This window comes from Equus quagga, chromosome 2 (assembly GCF_021613505.1).
Source record: "Equus quagga isolate Etosha38 chromosome 2, UCLA_HA_Equagga_1.0, whole genome shotgun sequence".
Classification (NCBI taxonomy): Eukaryota; Metazoa; Chordata; class Mammalia; order Perissodactyla; family Equidae; genus Equus; species Equus quagga.
The window spans coordinates 92,600,931-92,619,135 of record NC_060268.1 but is presented as its reverse complement, the minus strand read 5'-3'; the positions used below and the strand labels follow the sequence as shown (position 1 = coordinate 92,619,135).

The 18,205-nt window shown below is 50.7% G+C and overlaps 2 protein-coding genes across 3 annotated transcripts; both read right to left on the bottom strand.

The window, feature by feature from the left end:
• Positions 1-523: 523 nt before the first annotated feature.
• Positions 524-5,961, bottom strand: NGRN (neugrin, neurite outgrowth associated). 2 transcript variants are annotated; one of them, XM_046655092.1, is made up of 3 exons: positions 5,757-5,961; positions 5,285-5,395; positions 524-1,622 (listed from the first exon to the last, which is right to left on the bottom strand). In XM_046655092.1, the coding sequence occupies exons 1-3, from the start codon at positions 5,918-5,920 to the stop codon at positions 1,010-1,012; spliced, it is 888 nt and encodes a 295-aa protein (XP_046511048.1). In that variant the 5' UTR covers positions 5,921-5,961; the 3' UTR covers positions 524-1,009. The 2 variants fall into 2 exon arrangements, 1 of the variants encoding a protein (XP_046511048.1); XR_006887671.1 differs by lacking the exon at positions 524-1,622 and adding an exon at positions 1,629-2,355 and having other exon boundaries at positions 5,285-5,900.
• A 96-nt stretch (positions 5,962-6,057) lies between these two features.
• TTLL13 (tubulin tyrosine ligase like 13) lies at positions 6,058-16,714 on the bottom strand. Its single transcript, XM_046655093.1, has 15 exons — positions 16,537-16,714; positions 15,801-16,071; positions 15,403-15,443; positions 14,887-15,005; positions 13,378-13,508; positions 12,971-13,127; positions 12,434-12,577; positions 11,977-12,062; positions 11,430-11,661; positions 10,775-10,959; positions 9,160-9,345; positions 8,682-8,862; positions 8,212-8,391; positions 7,315-7,633; positions 6,058-6,931 (listed from the first exon to the last, which is right to left on the bottom strand). Exons 2-15 carry the CDS (start codon positions 16,058-16,060, stop codon positions 6,675-6,677), a joined length of 2,478 nt encoding a protein of 825 aa, XP_046511049.1. The 5' UTR covers positions 16,061-16,071; positions 16,537-16,714; the 3' UTR covers positions 6,058-6,674.
• Positions 16,715-18,205: the final 1,491 nt, after the last annotated feature.

Here is an 18,205-nt window from a genome sequence, read left to right as displayed (position 1 = left end):
CTAGCAACTAAAAGAAAGAGAAACTGCATTACATCGAGTGATGATGGCCTGATGTCCAGTTTTTATTTACTTATTTTTAAATTATTTTATTTTTTATTTATTTTTTAAGGAAGATTAGCCCTGAGCTAACTGCTGCCAATCCTCCTCTTTTTGCTGAGGAAGACTGGCCCTGAGCTAACATCCATGCCCATCTTCCTCTACTTTATATGTGGGACGCCTACCACAGCATGGCTTGCAAAGCGGTGCCATGTCCTCAGCCCGGATCTGAACCGGTGAACCCCGGGCTGCCAAAGAGGAACATGCGAACTTAACCACTGTGCCACCGGGCTGGCCCTAATGTCCAGTTTTCAGCTGTCAAAATCCATTACTGAGCAGGGCGATCTGCACAGAGCTCTTTGTTGGGGATTGATCTGGCCCCATCTCTCTCCCAACGTTTAATGATAAGGGACCCTTTGCCTCTTCCCTTCTCACTCTCCAAGTTCACAGGTAAACCCTCCCATCCCAGAGAGCACCAATCAACACAGACTGCCACATTTTACTTTATTTTGCACATAATGAAAACAATCAACTGACTAAGCAGTTCCAGAACTGTTAGCACTCATTAATCCAAAAGTAAATGAGGTCAGAAGGCAAACTTTTCATTTCCTCCCAAACATATTCCAGGTATCACAGAAACTCCTAACAACACATGCAACACAGGCTGGTTTCAACTTACAGAGAGCCCAAGCAAGAAGGGGGAGCTCCAAAGACCCACATGGGTCAGACAGGAGTAGCGCTCCAGGAAGCTGGGGTCTACCCAGCACATCACTCACCCTGCCCCCACACGCATTTGCCCCGTGAAGTTCACTGCCATTTGTCAGATTCAAATCCAAGCAATTCTTGCCTCCCACATTCCAGGCTCATCATTTCCTCCTATTCCAAGGTAGATAATCCATATGCAGAAACCAGGCAGCTCCAAATCCACTTTTCCTGCTGTTTCACATGGCATCTCCACAAGCCAAGTTCCAGCTCAAATTCTGTACAAGAAGTTCCCATTACTGTCAAAGAACTCTCGCCCCCTCTGCACTACTTTGCTGCTGAAGTTCTGGTCACTGGGCTCCCCTGTCTGGAACTCTCCTAGCTTCTTGTCACTTGGCAATCCGTCACTGTCAGCTCCTCTGGTGCCCTCACGATCACTGGTGGAGTACTTCTGCAGCTCTCTCCGATGACCCAGGGCTGCAGCAACAGGCACAAAGCTCTCCTCCTCCACGACCTGGATTCCTTTATTCCTCCCTTTCTGTTTCCTTGGTCTATTTGTACTGTGAGTGTTTGATTCTATCACTTTCAAAGAGGTGCTGTCACCCTGGCCTTTGGATGAGGCTTCGCCCCTTGGCATCAGCAAAGGGCCTGACACAGAGTGGCCTGCAGAAAGCAGCTTTGAGGTCTCCCCAGAGCCAGGGAGCTGCCGGAGGGAGTGGGCAAGCCCAGCTTTCTTAAGGACTTTTTGATCCTGCTTCAGTTTCTGCTCCAATGTGGGTACAAACTTGCTTTTTAAAACCCTTCGGATAACATCAGTGCTGACATCAAAGCCTTCAGCCAACCTGGGAACTGACCAGGACTCTGCAAATTCCTTATGTAAATACCTGTGGAAAAAAGGAGCAGGTTTTCAAATTGTGAAGAAGTCTCCTATCAGAATAGCTAAATGATAATACTAGTGATGAATATGTGAAAAGAACAGGGCTTGGGAAAACTGCAAACATACTCTCTATCTCGTGCCACTAAATGGCTGTGTTCCATTCCTGTGTGCCGTCAGCAACACCAAACCACTGTTCATCAGGTCACTTATTTCAGAGCAATTGAAATTCCTCCCACTGCACACTGCGCCCAAGTTAGATCCTGGGATGCATGAAGACTGTCCTTCCCACCACAATCTGGTGACGGAGACAGGTACATTAACATATTATAACACTGTGCCAAGAGTTACAGCAGAGGATGCTGTGACAGTACCCAGGAGGGAGACCCAGGGACAGGCTATCACAACACTTGCACCATGGCCCAGGAACTGTTCAAGAAGTCCACACTAGAGCTGGTCTGCAAGGATGAAAAGGAGTAATAAGCTGGCAGAGAGGAGGAGAGGAAGAGATCAAAGGTATTGACAATAAAGTGAGCAGCATGTGCAGTGCAGAAGCATATCACCTTTGCTGGGAACAGCTGTACTTCTCTGACAGTGAGGACAGGAGCAAGATCACGTCAAGCTTAGGATTCTGGAGTTTATCCCAAAGCAACAGTGGACCAAGGAACGATTTTAACCAGTGGAACGCCATCAGCAAATTTTCATTCTGAAGTTCAATGCAATGGTAGTTTTCAGTGGCAAGGCTAGAGGTGGAAAGACAGGGCAAGAGGCTGTCATAGTCATCCAGGCAGTCTGAAATGAGCGGCAATGAGAGCAGAGGAGGGAACAAACTTGAGAAATATTTTAGGAAGGCCTGATGGTAGAACTTGGTAAGAGACTAATATTAGGGGATGAAGGAGGTCAAGATTCTGGATTTTGGTTTGGTGATTGGTGGGACCATTCAGAGTTATAGCAAAAATAGCAGCAGAATCAAGTTATCCAGGAACAAGGATGAATTCCATTTTGTACACGTTGAGTTTGGGGAACCTGTGTGACATCCAAACAGAGACGTCTAGGAGCCAGCCCGGTGGCACAGTGGTTAAGTTCGCACATTTCGCTTCTCGGACGCCCGGGATTCGCCGGTTCAGGTCCCGGGTGCGCACATGGCAGCGCTTGGCACGCCATGCTGTGGCAGGCATGCCACGTATAAAGTAGAGGAAGATAGGCATGGATGTTAGCTCAGGGCCAGTCTTCCTCAGCAAAAAGAGGAGGATTGGCAGCAGTTAGCTCAGGGCTAATCTTCCTCAAAAAACAAAACAAAACAAACAAACAAAAAGAGAGACGTCTAGAGCACAGATGAATATAGAGTTCAGAAGAAAAACACGGACTGGAGATGACAGACCTGGAAGTCGTAAGCCAACAGCAGGGGTGGTTAAAGCCAGGTGAGCGGCTGGCATCAGGCAGGGAAATATGCAGGGAGATAAGACAATGAAGGACGAAGGACACTACTCTAAAAAACAGCAATACTTAAGATACAGAAGGAAGACGGGGGTGCCCAGGAAGAAAACTGAGAAAAGGGGCCCTAGAAACAGACGTGAGTGGTCCCCTGCATCACGGGAGAAGAATTTCAAGAAAGGAGACTATAAGGTCAAATGCTGCAGGAATGTTAGGGAGGCTAAAGACTAGAGCGTCAGTTATGCCTAGCACTGGGGAAGTCGCAGATGGATTTGTGGAGAAGTTTCATTGTAGTGATCAAAAAACAAACAAACGAGGGTGGACAGCCAGGGAGCCAGCTGGGAACAAAAGGATGAGGGAGAACCTTAAGTTGACAGATGCAGGTCCCTCAGGAATTAGGCAGGGATTTGACCTAGAGCACACAGAGGATTGGCCCTAGACAAGTGAAGGGCTGCCAGTTCCTGAGATGCGGAGTAAAAGACTTAGAATGAAGGCAAGGAGGAAGACAGAGAAGCCTCAGAGGGTTCTTACCTAACAGCCTGTTTTCTCTTTGAAGTAAAAGGATATTCACTGACCACAAAAGGAGAGGTGACAGGTAGGAAGCTGGAAGGTTTGAAAAAGCTATTGTTCAAGACAGGAGAGGACGGTGACAAGAGAGAGGTGCTACAGGCTCACAAAACCAGCTCGACAAAATCCCCTTTATTCTAAGTCTCAATTCCAGAGTCATTCTGATGGGAATGGAAAACGGTGCATAACCTATGGAGGGCTATTTAGCAATATTTATCCAAATGCAAATCCATTTGCCCTCAGACCCAGCAACACTACTTCAGGGAATGTATACAACAAATAAATACACCTGGCAAATATGTGGAATGATGTGTATACAAAACCATTCACTAGAGCACAATTTGTGATAACAAGTCAATGGAAACAACCCAAGTACTCATCGTAAAAGATAAACTAGGATTTACTACAACTTCTATAAAAAAGAATGAGATGCTTTCTCTTTTAAAGTAGAAAGACCTGTAGAATACATGAAGTGAAAAAAGAAAAATGTACAACAGCATTTACAGTATTCTACCGTTTGTGATTAAGGACGTGAAAACAAAAATCTATATTCATATTTGGTCCTTTTTGCATAATGAAACCTGGAAAAAGGCACAAAAAACTATTAAAAATAGTACCTACAGGAGACTGGCTGGGATTAATACTTCTCAATGTGTACACCACCTTATACCGTTCTAATTTTGAACCATATGTAATGTATTATCAAAACAAAAAAATTTTTTTAAAGGGTCTCCTTAAGGTTTTCTAAGATACGGATCCTCTCTTCAGAGAAGTGTACATAACCACGGAAGCCCCCATCCCTGGACCTTAGATTAAGAATATCATGATCCAGACAAATACTGCATGATTTCACTCATATGTGGAAGATAACAAATACATGGATAAAGAGAACAAATTAGCGGTTACCAGACGGGAAGGGCGTTTGGGGGTGGGCGAAAGCGATAAAGGGGCACATATGTATGGTGATAGATAAAAATTAAACTACTGGGGGGCCGGCCCCATGGCTGAGTGGTTAAGTTCGCAGGGCTTCCGCACCCCAGCGTTTTGCTGGTTCGGATCCTGGACGATAACATGGCACCGCTCATCAAGCCATGCTGAGGCGGAGTCCCACATACCACAACCAGAAAGATCTACAACTAGAGTATACAGCTATGTACCAGGGGGCTTTGGGGAGAAGAAGAAGAAGAAAAATAGAAGATTGGCAACATATGTTCGCTCAGGTGACAATCTTTAAAAAAAAAAAAAAATTAGACTACTAGGGGTGAGCACGATGAAGTGTATTCAGAAATTGAAAACAATAACGTATACTTGAAATCACACAATGTTATAAACCATTATGATCTCAATAAAATTACTTGGAAAAAAATGCCAAAAAAAATAAGATAAATAAAAACGTAAAAAACCAAAGAAGATCATGATCCACTATATTTTACGGGTTAAACGTCTGATACCTGCAATTTACTATTTTAAAATTTCAGCAAAAATGAACTATGTCACCTTAAAAACTATTAAATCTAGATGATGGCCTTACAGACGTTCGTTATATTACTATACTTTTCTTTTCGAAATCGTAAGCGATAAAAAAAGTAAAACAAAACGGAGAAACAACGCTCTAGGCCCTAGGATGCTTCACTTCTCATCACAGCAGAACCAAACCACCCCGGGTCTTACCTGATCTGCTCCATGGCTTCCCAGGTCAGGGTCCTGGGCGGGGCACCCGGTGCCTCCATTTGCCTCCGAATTTTCTGGAACCGGGCGGCTTTCTTCTGTCGTTTCAGGGTGCTGGAGGAGAGAACCAACGGCTGGAGCCATGCGTGGGAGGCAGACGGGTGGCTGAAGAGCCTCAGGCTAAGTCACGGAGCGCCCAGCCCCCTGCTCTTTGACCTGCTCGCTGCACCGCCCCAGAATCCTAACACCTGAACGGCGACAGCCCGTAAGCACGCTGAACTTTGTAAACGGGGGATGAAACACGTCACTGGTGAAGGGACCCGCACACCTGCCCCTGCGCCCCTGACAACGGCTAAGAAACAAGGGCCGCGCGCGACTGGTGCGGCGGCAGGACGCCCAGCGCCAAGGGGCGCGGCCTGGAGCGCCGGGGCGCGAAGCCCTGCTTCAGGCCGAGGGCCCAGGAGGGAGCCGGTACCTCTCCACCTCCTGCAGCTCCCGCTCCTCCGGCTCCCAGTCGGAATCGGGGTCCGGCTCGCGGCCCACGGAGCCCGGGCCCGCCACCCCCCGGGTCGCGAACCCACAGCGAGCGACGGCAGCACGGACACGTCCGCCCAGCAACAAGCTAAGAGCCAACGCCATGTCGACAAATAGCCCTCAGAAGGCCAAAGCGCGACGGCGCCGGAAGCTGGGGGGCGGGGGCCGGAAGTGGGAGGGGCGCGAAGGAAGTAGACGTCGCACGTCTTTTCCCGCTTCCGGCCGAGGGCGGGACATCCGGGCTTGACCCGCCCCCGCCGCCCGCCCTTCCCGGATGTCACTGGGAAGGGGCTTCCCTGAAACGGGAGGACCGCAATGAGGGAGAGGACGCTCCTGCAAAACGGCATAAACTTTAATGAAAAGACGGGTTCAGCTGCCAAGAGCCGCCCCTCCGTCCCAACGGCCTCCCAGGCCGGCCTGTCTCCGCCACGGCGGCGGGAAGGACGTCCCCTCGGCGGTCCTCCGACGGCCACAGCCCGGTGCCTCGGGCACTCGGCTCCTCCGGGAAAGGGGCTCCTGGCCGCCGGCGTGGCGACCAGCCCCGGGCCGCACCCGGGGTTCAGACCCATCACCCAGCGGGAAATCCAAGCCAAAGTTTGAAGGGCGAAGACGAGCGCCCGGCCGGCCCTGGTTCCTCTTCATCTTTTAGTCTTTACCGATCCAAAAATAATCTTAGGGTATTGAGGAATTGTCGGTGTCTTTGCATTTTGCCTTAGGCAGGCAGGGTTCCTGGCCAGAGCTCTTCAAACTGCAGCTTGGTGGCAGTCTTTCATTTAGCAAAGATTGGAGGCCCTTTGCCCCTTTGGAATCCTCGGGGATTTCTCCAGGACAGGTTGAGCACTGGGCTGGCTTCCTGCATTTACCTGTGGTGGATGATGTCGAGGAGTGCAGTGGTGCGCTGCAGCAGGGGGGCGGAGGCAGGGCAGAGGGGCAGGTCCCGGGCCTTGGCTGCTCTGGGTTCAGAGTCTGCCATGGAGGGCAAGGTGCGTTCAGGCCATGAGCCACTTGCCACTCTTTCTGGTTGCAGAAGATAGCCCTGCTTCGGGGTCAAAGAGGATGGCACTGATCCCGCCAGGGCTCGGTTTATGGCTTCTAGCCTTCTGCTGGCTTGGCCTTCTGCAGTGGAAACATGGGTGCCCCCGAGTTGGTACTCACGGAAGAGATTTGCTCACCTCTTTCCCAACCTTTGCCAATTACCAACACAGGGCAATGGCATGCCATGCTTCCCTCCAGCGTGTTTACCACACTGTTGTGATTGCTGTGTTTACTTGTCCCTTTCCCTGTTAACCGTGTGTTGAGTGCTGGGACTGTATTTCTGCCATTTCTGTCACCAGGGTCTAGTACATAGAAGGAGGTAAATAAATGGGTCCTCTATCCCCCCACCCCTTCCCACACTTGCTGGAAGTGCCATATTATATTCGGGGAGCATCCAAGCTGTAATATTAGCCAGGGGGAATTTACACAAGTCAGAGGGACCGAAGCCAGTTTTGCATACTTACGCCTAGTTAGCCTGACTCTGGCGCTGGGAAAATAGCGCCTTCCAGATTTCTTCACTGACAATGAACAAGGGCCGATGGTTGCTGGATCTCTTATCCAGTTGAAGTTCTTGGGCTGTAGATGGCACTGGGAATGATGTGGAACTGCAGCATTCATGCTTGACAGTGGCCCTAAGATCCTGGGGATCAATTCGTGGGGCCGAACTGGATGCAGGAATTGAGGAGGGCCCTGCTCTTTGGTGACCCTTCTCAGGAGGACCAATGGGACCAGATTCACAGAATGCAGTTCTTGACTGCCCAGCCCGTCCTGGTGAAATCTAGGCTAGAGGAGAAGAGCAGCCCCTTACCACATTTTTTGTGAGGCTGGATGGAGTGGTGTAAGACATAGGTAATGGAAAAATCTAGACCATAGCCACTATTTAACTGTTACTCCGTTGGGGCTCAACAAAAACAGGGGACCCAACAGGTCTGCTCCTAGCCCAGGGAATAGTGAATGCGGCAGCTGTTTTGTTGGCCCAAGACTGTTTACTCATATCCTGTTAGAGCCACGGCACTGGCAGTGCTAGGGAGAGATTACACAGAGGCCATTGAGGGTGGTGGCCTTGTTATTTGTCAGTCACGAGTTTGGAGTTATTGTAAGACAGGAATACAGAGAACAAGTCTCTTGTAAGTGAGAAGGCTGGGAGCTGCACTTTGCTGGATGTCATTACTAAGAACAAGGGAGCTTGGGAACAGATGCAAAAGGAACCAACAGACCTTTTCCCAAGGCCCAGCATACACCACCTTCCCAGGCTCCACTGCCAGATACCATCACATTAGCCTCCTGTGCTGCGGCCACCACCTTGTATTGGTACAGCCCTTGTTCCCTTGTTCTGTGAGAGGCTGCGTAGGGACGCTCACCCAATACTCATGAAGTTTTCTCTGGCCCCGTTGGGTAGGGTGCAGCATGCGGGTGAGCTGCTCTACAATACCCAGGCTACGGATGAGATTCTCCCTTTGTAGCAGGGCCTTCATCCGCTCCAGCTCCTCCTCTTCCACAATATCTTGGGGCTGCATGGTGTCCAGGTGTACTGGTAGCAGCTACAAGGTATGTGAGAGATGAATGGAAGCTCTCCTAGGATCAATCCCAAACCACCAACAGGGATGACTGCGGGTCTCCTGCCCCCTCTACCTCCATCCTTTCCCTGACTCTAGTGGAAGGGTCCCTTTGCTATCCATTCTCTCACCTCCTCTTCCAAAAGGTCAGATTCAAGGTACTCATTAGGAACTCCTCTCTGCCATGCAAGAGGAGAGGACAGCAGAGATTCCCTTCTCTAGTAGTCCCAACCCATTTTCCTGCAGAAAGGCAAAAGCCACAAAAGCCCTGACACCTCTTTCTCCTGGTTCCGGATGCTGTAAGCCAAGTGGGTAGAAACGCCCCGGAGCCTGGGCCTGGGCCGGCTCTTCTCACCGGCTGATTCACCCTGGTTCTGGTCTTTGTTTTCCTTTCGCCTCTTACTGCCCAAGGTCTCCTGCTGTTCCTGCTTCAGGCGGATCTCTTCCAGTTGTTGCCTGACAAGACACAGCAGCTTCAGACACTGGAGAAATTGTTTGGGGGAGAAGGGGAGAAAGAAGAAATGGGGCTGGGGAAAGAGTAGGAAATTATGATCTGTTTTGGGGACTGATGGGAGAGGAAGGAGGGGGAAGATGGGAAACCTACTAAACTGAGTCATTAAGAATCTGATAGAATTGATAACTCCACTGCACTTTCCTCAAGTGTTGGGCTTCCTCTCCACCCTACTGGGGAGCAATTCAGCTTCAGGAGTTGCCTCCACCCGCATGGACAGAGGAGAGTGCAGGGCAAACTACCTGGCACACTCCTCTCTGGCCTTGGAAGCAGCAGTCTCCTGGAAGAGGGAGCCATTGTGTTTGAAGAAGGGTGCATACTTCTCCGTGTCCGGCCCAGGGTAGATCCGCCGGTATCCCCCAAGGTGGGTATCCTCATAGTGTTCCTGGTCCAGCATCGCTACATGGGACGATTCAGTTTGTTCTCGCCTATGGAAACCGAGGTCAGCGTGTGTCAGGGGAGGACTGTGAGGAGGGACAGGAGGGCTGGCTAAGGCTTTAAGAACCTCCCGCCAGCTTCGTGGCCTTTTGGGCCCCTGCCCTTGTGAAAGCTGCCAAGCCCATCTGTGGCCAGTCCCACCTGTGCATAGACATGAAAATAGGCTTGACTTCCAGAAACCTAGTTTTCATCTTAAGGGCTGGGGGGTCCACTCGTAAGCTAGCATTCCCAGTTATCATAATCTGTTAGGTTTCTGATTTTAAAGTAACATATGTTAATTACAGAAAAATTTAGAAGAGCAAAAAGCTGAAACCTTCCCTAATCTTGCTATGCAGTCAGCACGGTGGCTATGAGCAGGGTCTCCTGGGTGGGACCTCCTGAGTTGGGATCCTGGCTCTGCTACTCACTACCTTACTCTTTCTTTATTCCTGCCTTTCTTGTTTTAGATGAAAATGAGGTCATACAACAACATTTTAAATGGGTATCTAGTATTCTAGTGTATGACTGTACTTTTGTTTATTAAGTCCAGTAGTTTTCAACCTTTCTTCCCCATTGAAAGACATGATACATAACAGCCACGTGCACGATCCTATCTCGTGGGAATCTCCAGGGTATTTACAGTTCTACTTCACCTCCATTTGCACAAACATTTGAGTGCGTACTGTGTGCCAGGCCCTCAAGATATCATGGCGGATCAAATACACACTGGCCTGGCGTATTGCATTGTAAATGGAGAAGAGGGATGTGATTATAGGAATAATCCTAAATCTACTCCAATTCATTTTTATGTTTCATTAACAAATTGTAATTTAGTGTCACAAGAAACGACCATATTTGGGACCCATCTTACAATTAAAACAACAGTAAGTAAACAATGTTGATTTCAACAATCCTCTATTATTGAATGACTAAACTTTTTTCTGTGTTTCATTTTATAAACTTTCTTAGGAAATGGTTTCTAGAGGAGCTTTGTTTAAAAGAAAAACCAGCTAATCAAACCACATAAAGCTCTTTATGTGCTGATATGAAATAGCTCTAAGATACATTGCTAAGTGGGATGCACAGAGTATGAAATTTATGCTACTGTCTGGGTAGATAAAAGGAGAAAAAAATTTGTATGAGTACACATGTATTAACTATTTGTGAACGTATACACATGGCCCTAGGAACATTGACTGGCTCCAGAGAGGAAAACTGAGTAGCTGGAGAAGGGTAGGAGAGACGCTATTCACTGTATCTTTTGAATTTTGAACATATTATCTATGATATGTGACATTTTATCTATGCAGAAAAGATGTTTTTAAGAGCTCATCAGCCCCAGGCTGCCTTCTCCATCCAGAGGAGGACTTTCACTCTCAGGAAAGTGATAACAAAGAAGACAAGTTGCGCAACTAAACACACGTCAGACACCTGGAGCACCTGGCTTCTCGTGGCTGTTGATGGCACTGAAAAAGCCGCTCCTTGACTCGCCGCTTGTCCTCCTCTATCACCTTCCTTTTGTCACAGCCCCGGAGGTTGACAAGGGTCATGGCATCACAGAGAAGTGCATCCTTCACTTCTCGATCAAGCCGTGAGTCCGTGGTGAAGCTTGGAGAGTGGTTTACCTGCCAGGAGGAGTCATTATCCACTCCCTTCCTGGACACCTGAGCAGGTGGTGGTCTCAGCAGAGTACCTGGAGGGTCTAGGAGAGACATCCCCCTCCAGAGGCCTCAGTCAAGGAGGCTGGATGTTCTGACATCCAAGGCCACAGACTCTGCCACAGAGATCGCTCCCATGCACAGGCTGGCGAGAGCAAACCAGCCAGCCTGACTCTACAGAGAGTGTCCTTAAAGGCAAGGCTTAAGTGAAGAGCACTTGGGATCCAAAACCTGGATTCCTGTAGTGGAGGCCAGAGACCACCAGGATTTGACTCAGCAGGTCAAAAGTGTAGAAATCATATGCCTTCTGTCGGTTCCCACCCGTCCCAGTGCTGCCGCGTCCCCCATTCTCTGCCTCAGTGCACTCCTACCCCAGGTGTCCTGTGCAGGAAGGCCTCTGGACCTTGGTTATGCAAAGCCCAGGAGATAATCCTCACCTCCAGCAGCCAGGGCTTCAGCTTGTGGTCCAGCAAGATGTCAAAACCAAGGATCTCAAAACAGGCACATGTACCTCCACTCAGGTATTGGGGAAAACAGGTTCGGTAGTTGTGGCGAAGAACAGAATGGGCCGAGATGATGGTTTTGATGATGATGTCCTCGATGTCACCCCACAGCTCTCGGGGGTCGTAGCTGTGCTCTCGCAGCCAGGCATTGAGTGTCGATAGCTTCCTGTGAGGCCCAGTGCTCAGAGGAAGACCAGTTTCTGGGCCAGTGGGGACGGGCTGCAGGAGACTCCCTAATACTAACCCCAATTCCCTGCCAGGGCTCCTTGTGCTTTAAAGGGCTGCGAGCAGTGTGGAGCAGGGCCTAGTCATCAGGGTGGGGTGTGGGGCTGCACTTAGAGGTCAGGCACAGAACAAGGGTCGGTCTGTAAAGCTTGAGTTTTCCTGAGCAATTAGCATCCCAAGAACCAGCTCGCTTTCATGGGCTGCTGAGACTGGGGCTAAGGGGAGAAGAATTAGGAGAAAACAGAGTAGAGAGTACCTCTTACTGCCCACAGCATCGTCCCGGACAAAATTCTCATTGTGTTTGTTGATAGCATAGTTGGTCAGGTGCATGCAGACATCATCCTGGGAAGAGATGGCCCTGTGGTCTCAGACTGCTTCCATGCAGCTCTCCAGTACTTCCCTGGCTTTGGATTACCCGCCCCTCCCCAGGACTGCTTGTCTCCTGTCCCTCTTCACTGGAGGACTGTCCTGTGAGCTCCTGGGGAAGAGGGTGTGCCATTCCTCCAGGGATGACCTTCCACAGTCACCACCCACCAATGCTGTTCCCCCAGCCAGGGGCTGAGGCGCTTACTGGCTTCATTCCCTATTCACGGGTGACAGGCTAGCTGTGTGACAAGCCTCTCTGCCTGCTTTCCCCATAGACCCTCAGCCTCATGGCAGTGGAGGAGAAGAGGGTGCCGCCCTGCCCCCAGGGCCGCTGGCTGGGCCCTTACCAGGTTGCTGTGGCTGGGCTCCACATAGGGCATGGTGGCAAAGCGGGCCAGGCCCTCCTCATACATGAAGATCCGAAGTGGGTCACAGGATGTGATCAGGACGTATATTCGCATATCAAACTTGAAGCCATCAATGAGGAAGGGCTGAGGGCACGCAAACCCGCCAGGGAGAAATAATGACACTTTTGAAGTGCTTACTATGTACCACGCACTATTCTATGTGCTTCAAATACATAATAACTCATTTAATTTTCACAATAACCGTATAAAGTAGTTACTGTTATTATTCCCATTAACAAGTGAGAACACTGAGGCACAGAAAGGGTAAGAAATTTGCTCAAAATCACACATCTAGGAAATGGAAAAACTCAGATTCAAACCCAGGCAGGCTGGCTTGGACCCATGGCTCCATGCTGCCTGCAGGGTAACGGGACATCGGAAGGGCAGAAACCTAACACTGGCCTCCTCCCCGGCTTCGGGAGAGACGAGGCCCCCGGTGCTGGCTGAGCAGCCTGGCGGTCCTGAGGCGCCCTTCACCTTGGAGATGTATTGCTGGCAGATCATGTGCTCTCCTGGCTTGATCTCCCGGGGGTTTCGGGTGATGAAGATGCCACGTCCCTGACAGCCACTGTCTGGCTTGCAGATATAAGCGCGCGTTTTTCGCTGACGACCGTAGGACTGGAAGTCCCCATAGCTGTGTGTAGAGAGGGGCTGGTCAGAAGGTTTCTGTGCATCACGGCTGGCCCACGGCCCTGTCGGGTGTTCCCTGCCATCCAGTCCGTGCTCTTCCTGGAGCACTCAGTCTCAGAGCTACTTTGCTTTGACCCAGCTGAAACGGTCCTTCCCCTTCCGTCCTCCTGAGAGGTTCTAGGCCATGAGGCCGGAGTCTGGAGGGAACTCCTTCCTTCCCCAGTACCTCAGCCTGGGGAGCCAGGCTCACTCACTCTGCAGGGAGGCACCAGGTACGGGGGAAGATGTTGTACTCAGTAGGATAGAGTTTCTGCATGCGGTTGAGGTTCCGAGCCAGCAGATCTTTGCGGCAGATTTCTGTCATGCCAGGGAAGTGGTTGATTTTCTGAAACACAGCCAGTTGGTTATACTACCCCACAGAGCAAGCAGCAGTTCCTGGGGCCTGGGACTCCCAGGAAGCAGTGGAGAAGGACTGGGAAGCTCAAGGTAGAAGTCACAGTGGAGGTAAACACTGTACCTAGCACCCCAGGGGAGAAAAGGAAGGTTACCTAAGACCGGTGAGACCCCTGCCTGGCCTTTCCCCAAAACACACATGCGCACCGAGGCTAGGGGCAGTGAGAAGGCCAGCCAGGACCTTGGGCCTTCTAGCCACCTTATAAGATCCCTCAGACCACCAGGGGCTAGTCCTATCAGAATAATTGGTGCGTGATAGCACAAAGCAAATGAGAAAACCTTTCCCAAAAGAGAAGAGAAAATAAGGAACCAGCCCCAGGGAATGCACGGCCACGGCACCCTCAAAGGGCATGGCATTGCCCTGCAGCCTGCTGGAAACCCCCACTGCTCTGTCCTCAGCACGGGGAGGCAGCATCTCAGGATGGGTCAGTGCTCTCTCACTGGCTTTCTCACTCGCTAGCTCTGTGAAGTTGGTATTTCTGAGCCTTGGTGTCTTCTTAACAAAGGAGTATCCACCACTCAGGGTTGTTTTTGAGGATTTAATGAGGTAAGAATGTAAATGCACTTAACACAGTGTCTGACATACAGTAAGCCCTCAATCAATGTTGTTAATTATTGTTACCCTCATCTTACAAGTGCTCCATGCATGCCCCTTCTTTGGGGCTTCTTGAGTGCTTCTAGCTCTCTCTCTCTGTCTCTTTCTGGCTGTTGTCTCATGACTTGTTGTGGGACAGGTTATAGTCTCCTCAACTCCCTTCGTAGCTTCCCCTCAAAATAACCTTGCAGACCCTTTTTAATTATTTTATTGCTAACCACCACAAAGGCCCAATTAGAGAATAACAAAAATACCATGGAGAAGTTTGGTTTGTCTTGTGGACCCTGGTCCATCTTTCTTGCTGCCATGCAGGACCCCACACTGACTCCTCATGAGTGTGGGGTGCTAGGCTAGGCAGCTTAGAAGGCTGGATCATTCAGCTGGCTCTGCTGTTAGCTCCAAAGCTGCCTCTCAGCCTTTCCCCTAAGATGGACTCACATGCCCTGGAGGGGTCCAGCTGGGCACAGGTGCCTCAAGGCAAACAGCAAATATTGAGATAGGATGTGCCCAGCAGACACTCCTTCAGATAAGAGAAGTTCCAGAGACCCAAGAGGAGAATATTTGCATCGGAGCAGAAGACCCTGGCCATGGTGTTTCCTGCTGTGCACAGGGGTATAGCCACACAGGGCAGCAGCCTCGGGTGCCTGGGCAGAAGGGTGGGAGTAGTCATTCTGAGGCCACAGCCCCTTTAGGATCTTGGGCCAGGAGGTTGTACCTGAAACCTCTTCATCTCCATGACTCGTTCCAGTGAGACAGAGCAGTCTGTCCAGTACACGGTCCACTCTTCGTCCTCCCCCACTTCCTTCAGGCCACACATTTGGGCTGCCCGACGCACTGTGGAGAAAGGGAAGCCAGTGATGCCAACCTGGGCACCCGCAACAAGCCTTGGGACTGGATCTGGGTCAGGTAAGGAACGGACCTGACTGGACAGCAGCTTGACGAGGGAGACAGTTCTTAGCTCTGCAGTTTAATTACCACGTGACAATTCCAAGTTCATGAGGCTGTCGGGGCCCTTCCAAAATCTGTGACAAACTCCTACCCTCCCACTAAGGTAACTGGAACAGTGATGTCTCAATTGCCAGTAGCTGAGCCAAGGGGCTCAGTGCAGGTGACAGGCCAGCCCAACCAGATCCGGGGGGATGGGAACCCGATTGGAGGACCATCCCCAGAGGAAAAACAACAGCTGTAGGCGCCCTCTTATGCAGTGGTGTGTGATGAGCCAGGCACTTACCACTGTCATACTTGCAGTTGGTCAGGTTGATGGCCAGGGGTCTGGAATGGAGGAATAGCAGAAATCAGGCAGAGTGGGAGAGGACAGACCCTGGGCTGCGGGGCACCCAAATGAAGAGATACCCAACAAATTCATAATACAACTCGTTTTCTCTAGAAACCACTAAAGGAAAGACCAGGATGATATAAATGTGCTGAAATTCCAAATTAACCCAACCCAAAGGGTTCTGAATTTTGTTTGCTTTTGGCTTACCAAAAGGTTAGTGATGCTCCCGTAATCCCTGTCCTCTTTTGCAGACTAAAGGGAAGACTTGGATCCCAGCACCCCAAACTGCTGCAGGGAAGCCAGGGGGTGACTCTCTGGAGATGGGCAAGTGAGGGGGTCCAGGGAACGGTTACCTGCGTTTCCGCCTTCTCTTTCTCTTTCCAACTTCTAAGTCATCTGTGTCATTTGGAGCAATGATTTTCTTGGGAATTTTCTTGGCTACAATGGATAGGGGCACTCCATTCCCAAATGGCTTGCAGTCAGCCTTTGAGAGTGCCCGCTGAGAAGGGTTAGAAGGGATGGCAGCTTCCCCTTTAACACCCTCCTCCTCTGATTCCTCTTCTTCAGCATACTCTTCCTCTGACTCACTGGTCTTACAGGTCCTTGGCTCCATCCTCTTAGATTCTGAGGGAAGAGGACGGGAGTGAAATATATATCAGACCTCCCTCCAGGCCTGCAGGAATCCACCCAAGGGACTTTCACGGTGTTATCCTTCAGAGGAGGATAATCCCACTGCAGAATGGGATGTTTCCAAGTAGGTAATGGGGGCCGTGGGATGTCAATGAGATGATGGATTCTCTGACAAGCCCCAGTCATCCAAGATCACTCCATACAACCCACTGGGGTGCATGCAGGAGCTGAACAGAGCCGGCAGGGACCATGACCATAGCTTTTTTGTTTTTGAATGGGATGGGGGATGGCTGGGAGCACTGGGGGGACCTTTGCTTTTCAGATACAGTCCCTTAGGCTGGCCTTTTCCCTGTCCCATGACTCAGTTTCTCCACGTGTACACACTGGGGCCAGGCACCGGTGGCTAAGACCCCTTGGGCTCTAACGGCGGAGGAGGAGTCTCCGGCGGACACTGCCCACCCGAGGTTCCGAGGAGCGCGGAGGGGCTGCTGGGTTCGCCTCTAGCGGCCCGGGGCTCGACTCAGCTGGCCGCTCATGTCCGCCCTTCGCCCGCCTCCTGCTCCTTCTCGGGCGTTGCTGGGGCTCGGGGACCGCCTCCTTGTTCCACAGGACTGGCTGTCCCCGCCGATCGCGAGGGGGAGCCCGCTCCCCCCGCGCCTCCCCCTGGGTTCACTCCTAGCTGGGCGATCCAGGCGGCGGCGGCGCCTCCTTTCGCAAGCCGGCAGCCGCCGCCGCCGCCGTCGCCATGGACACGAGGGCGGCCCCCATTGGAGAAGCGTTCTGGGGGCGGGGCCTCCAGGGGCCACGCCCACTTGGGCGCCGGCCAAGGCCATCTTGAGGGGGACCCTGAAACGTTTCGCAATGGGGCCAGCGGTGGGAGCCCCGTGCGGCGCGCAGCCCCGGAGGCGGGGTTCAGGCTGCAGCGGACAGGGTGCATGATGGGACTTGTAGTCCCGCTCTGACGCCGGTGGGCACAAGCCCTACCCTCATCCTTCCTTGAACCCGCAGATCAAGCCCGGAATTTGGCCAACTCTGTGTTCCGGACAAATATCTGCTTGCCTTTGTTTTTAGCAACCATACCTTGAGCACAGCCCCTGCACTCGGAATAGCCGTGCTTAGGACGCGTGTCCTGGAGGCGCTCACCCAGGTGGGCCGCGGCGGCTCCATTGACTGAGGAACAACAGGAGCGCCTCATCAGACTGCTCCTGCGCTCTCCCCTCTTCTTCCTGACGTCCATCCACTTTGTCTGGCTTCTGATCGCCACCTTCACCAAACTCAGCCCAACCTGTCACCTTAAAAGTACCATGTGGTTCAATCTAGGGGACACTTAAAAATTTTCCCTCCTTTAAAAAGACATGGACATTTTCTCATTCATAGACTTCTTGATCTTTCTTCAGCATGACACTCTCGATTACCTCCTCCTTGAAATGCTTCGGAGTCTCTTGGCTCCTAGGACACTCATTTTTCCTCACTGTTTTGACAAATATTTAGTGTTCCAGGCACTGTTCTAGGACCTGAACCATCATTTTTTTTGCCTGCATTGCCACCATTCAGCAACCTCTTAATTGGACTCCCTGATTCTGTTCTTCTCTTCACCCATCTATCCATCCATCTGTTGCAGCTTACACTCTTCCTAAAATGCAAATGTTACTCCCCAACTTAAAACTCTTCAAGGTTTTCCATTAGATCAAGTCCAAAACCCCTTAGTACATGAGACACTCCATCAAAAAGCAAGCAAAGAGGTGGAGAGGCTCTGGACCCCATCAGCCCTTCCCATCGTGCTCAAAGCCCAGGGCTCTGAGAACAAAGGGTCCCCTAAGTGTTTCATACTCAAGCTTAGAAAAGCTTCCATCTAAATTCTCTTCTTGGTGATTCATAGAGTATATAAATGGCCGAGAAGTACCACATAAAAAAAAGCTATTTGACTTTTTTCCTCTTTTTCACGAAAGCTTTTTTGGGCCAGAGAAGGCTTTGCTCTGAACATCAGTCCTAGGGAAAAACTAGGAAAACCCTGATATTTGGGCTCGTCACCTTGGACACAAAATCCACTTTGCTGTAATGGCCATCTGCACTCCCTTCAGAGCATGAGCAAGCAAAAGAAAGTGATGTTACTGGAGCTTGTACATGC

Bases quoted from the DNA above. Each gene is read 5' to 3' on its own strand.
- NGRN (XM_046655092.1), bottom strand. From the start codon at position 5,920: ATGGCGTTGGCTCTTAGCTTGTTGCTGGGCGGACGTGTCCGTGCTGCC. The intron at 5,396-5,756 runs GTACCGGCTCCC...TCTCTCCTCCAG, and splicing joins GAGCTGCAGGAGGTGGAGAG to CACCCTGAAACGACAGAAGA. The intron at 1,623-5,284 runs GTAAGACCCGGG...TTTTTTCCACAG, and splicing joins GAAGCCATGGAGCAGATCAG to GTATTTACATAAGGAATTTG.
- TTLL13 (XM_046655093.1), bottom strand. From the start codon at position 16,060: ATGGAGCCAAGGACCTGTAAGACCAGTGAGTCAGAGGAAGAGTATGCT. The intron at 15,444-15,800 runs GTAACCGTTCCC...CCTCCATTCCAG, and splicing joins AAGAGAAGGCGGAAACGCAG to ACCCCTGGCCATCAACCTGA. The intron at 13,509-14,886 runs GTACAACCTCCT...GCTGTGTTTCAG, and splicing joins TGGAGATGAAGAGGTTTCAG to AAAATCAACCACTTCCCTGG.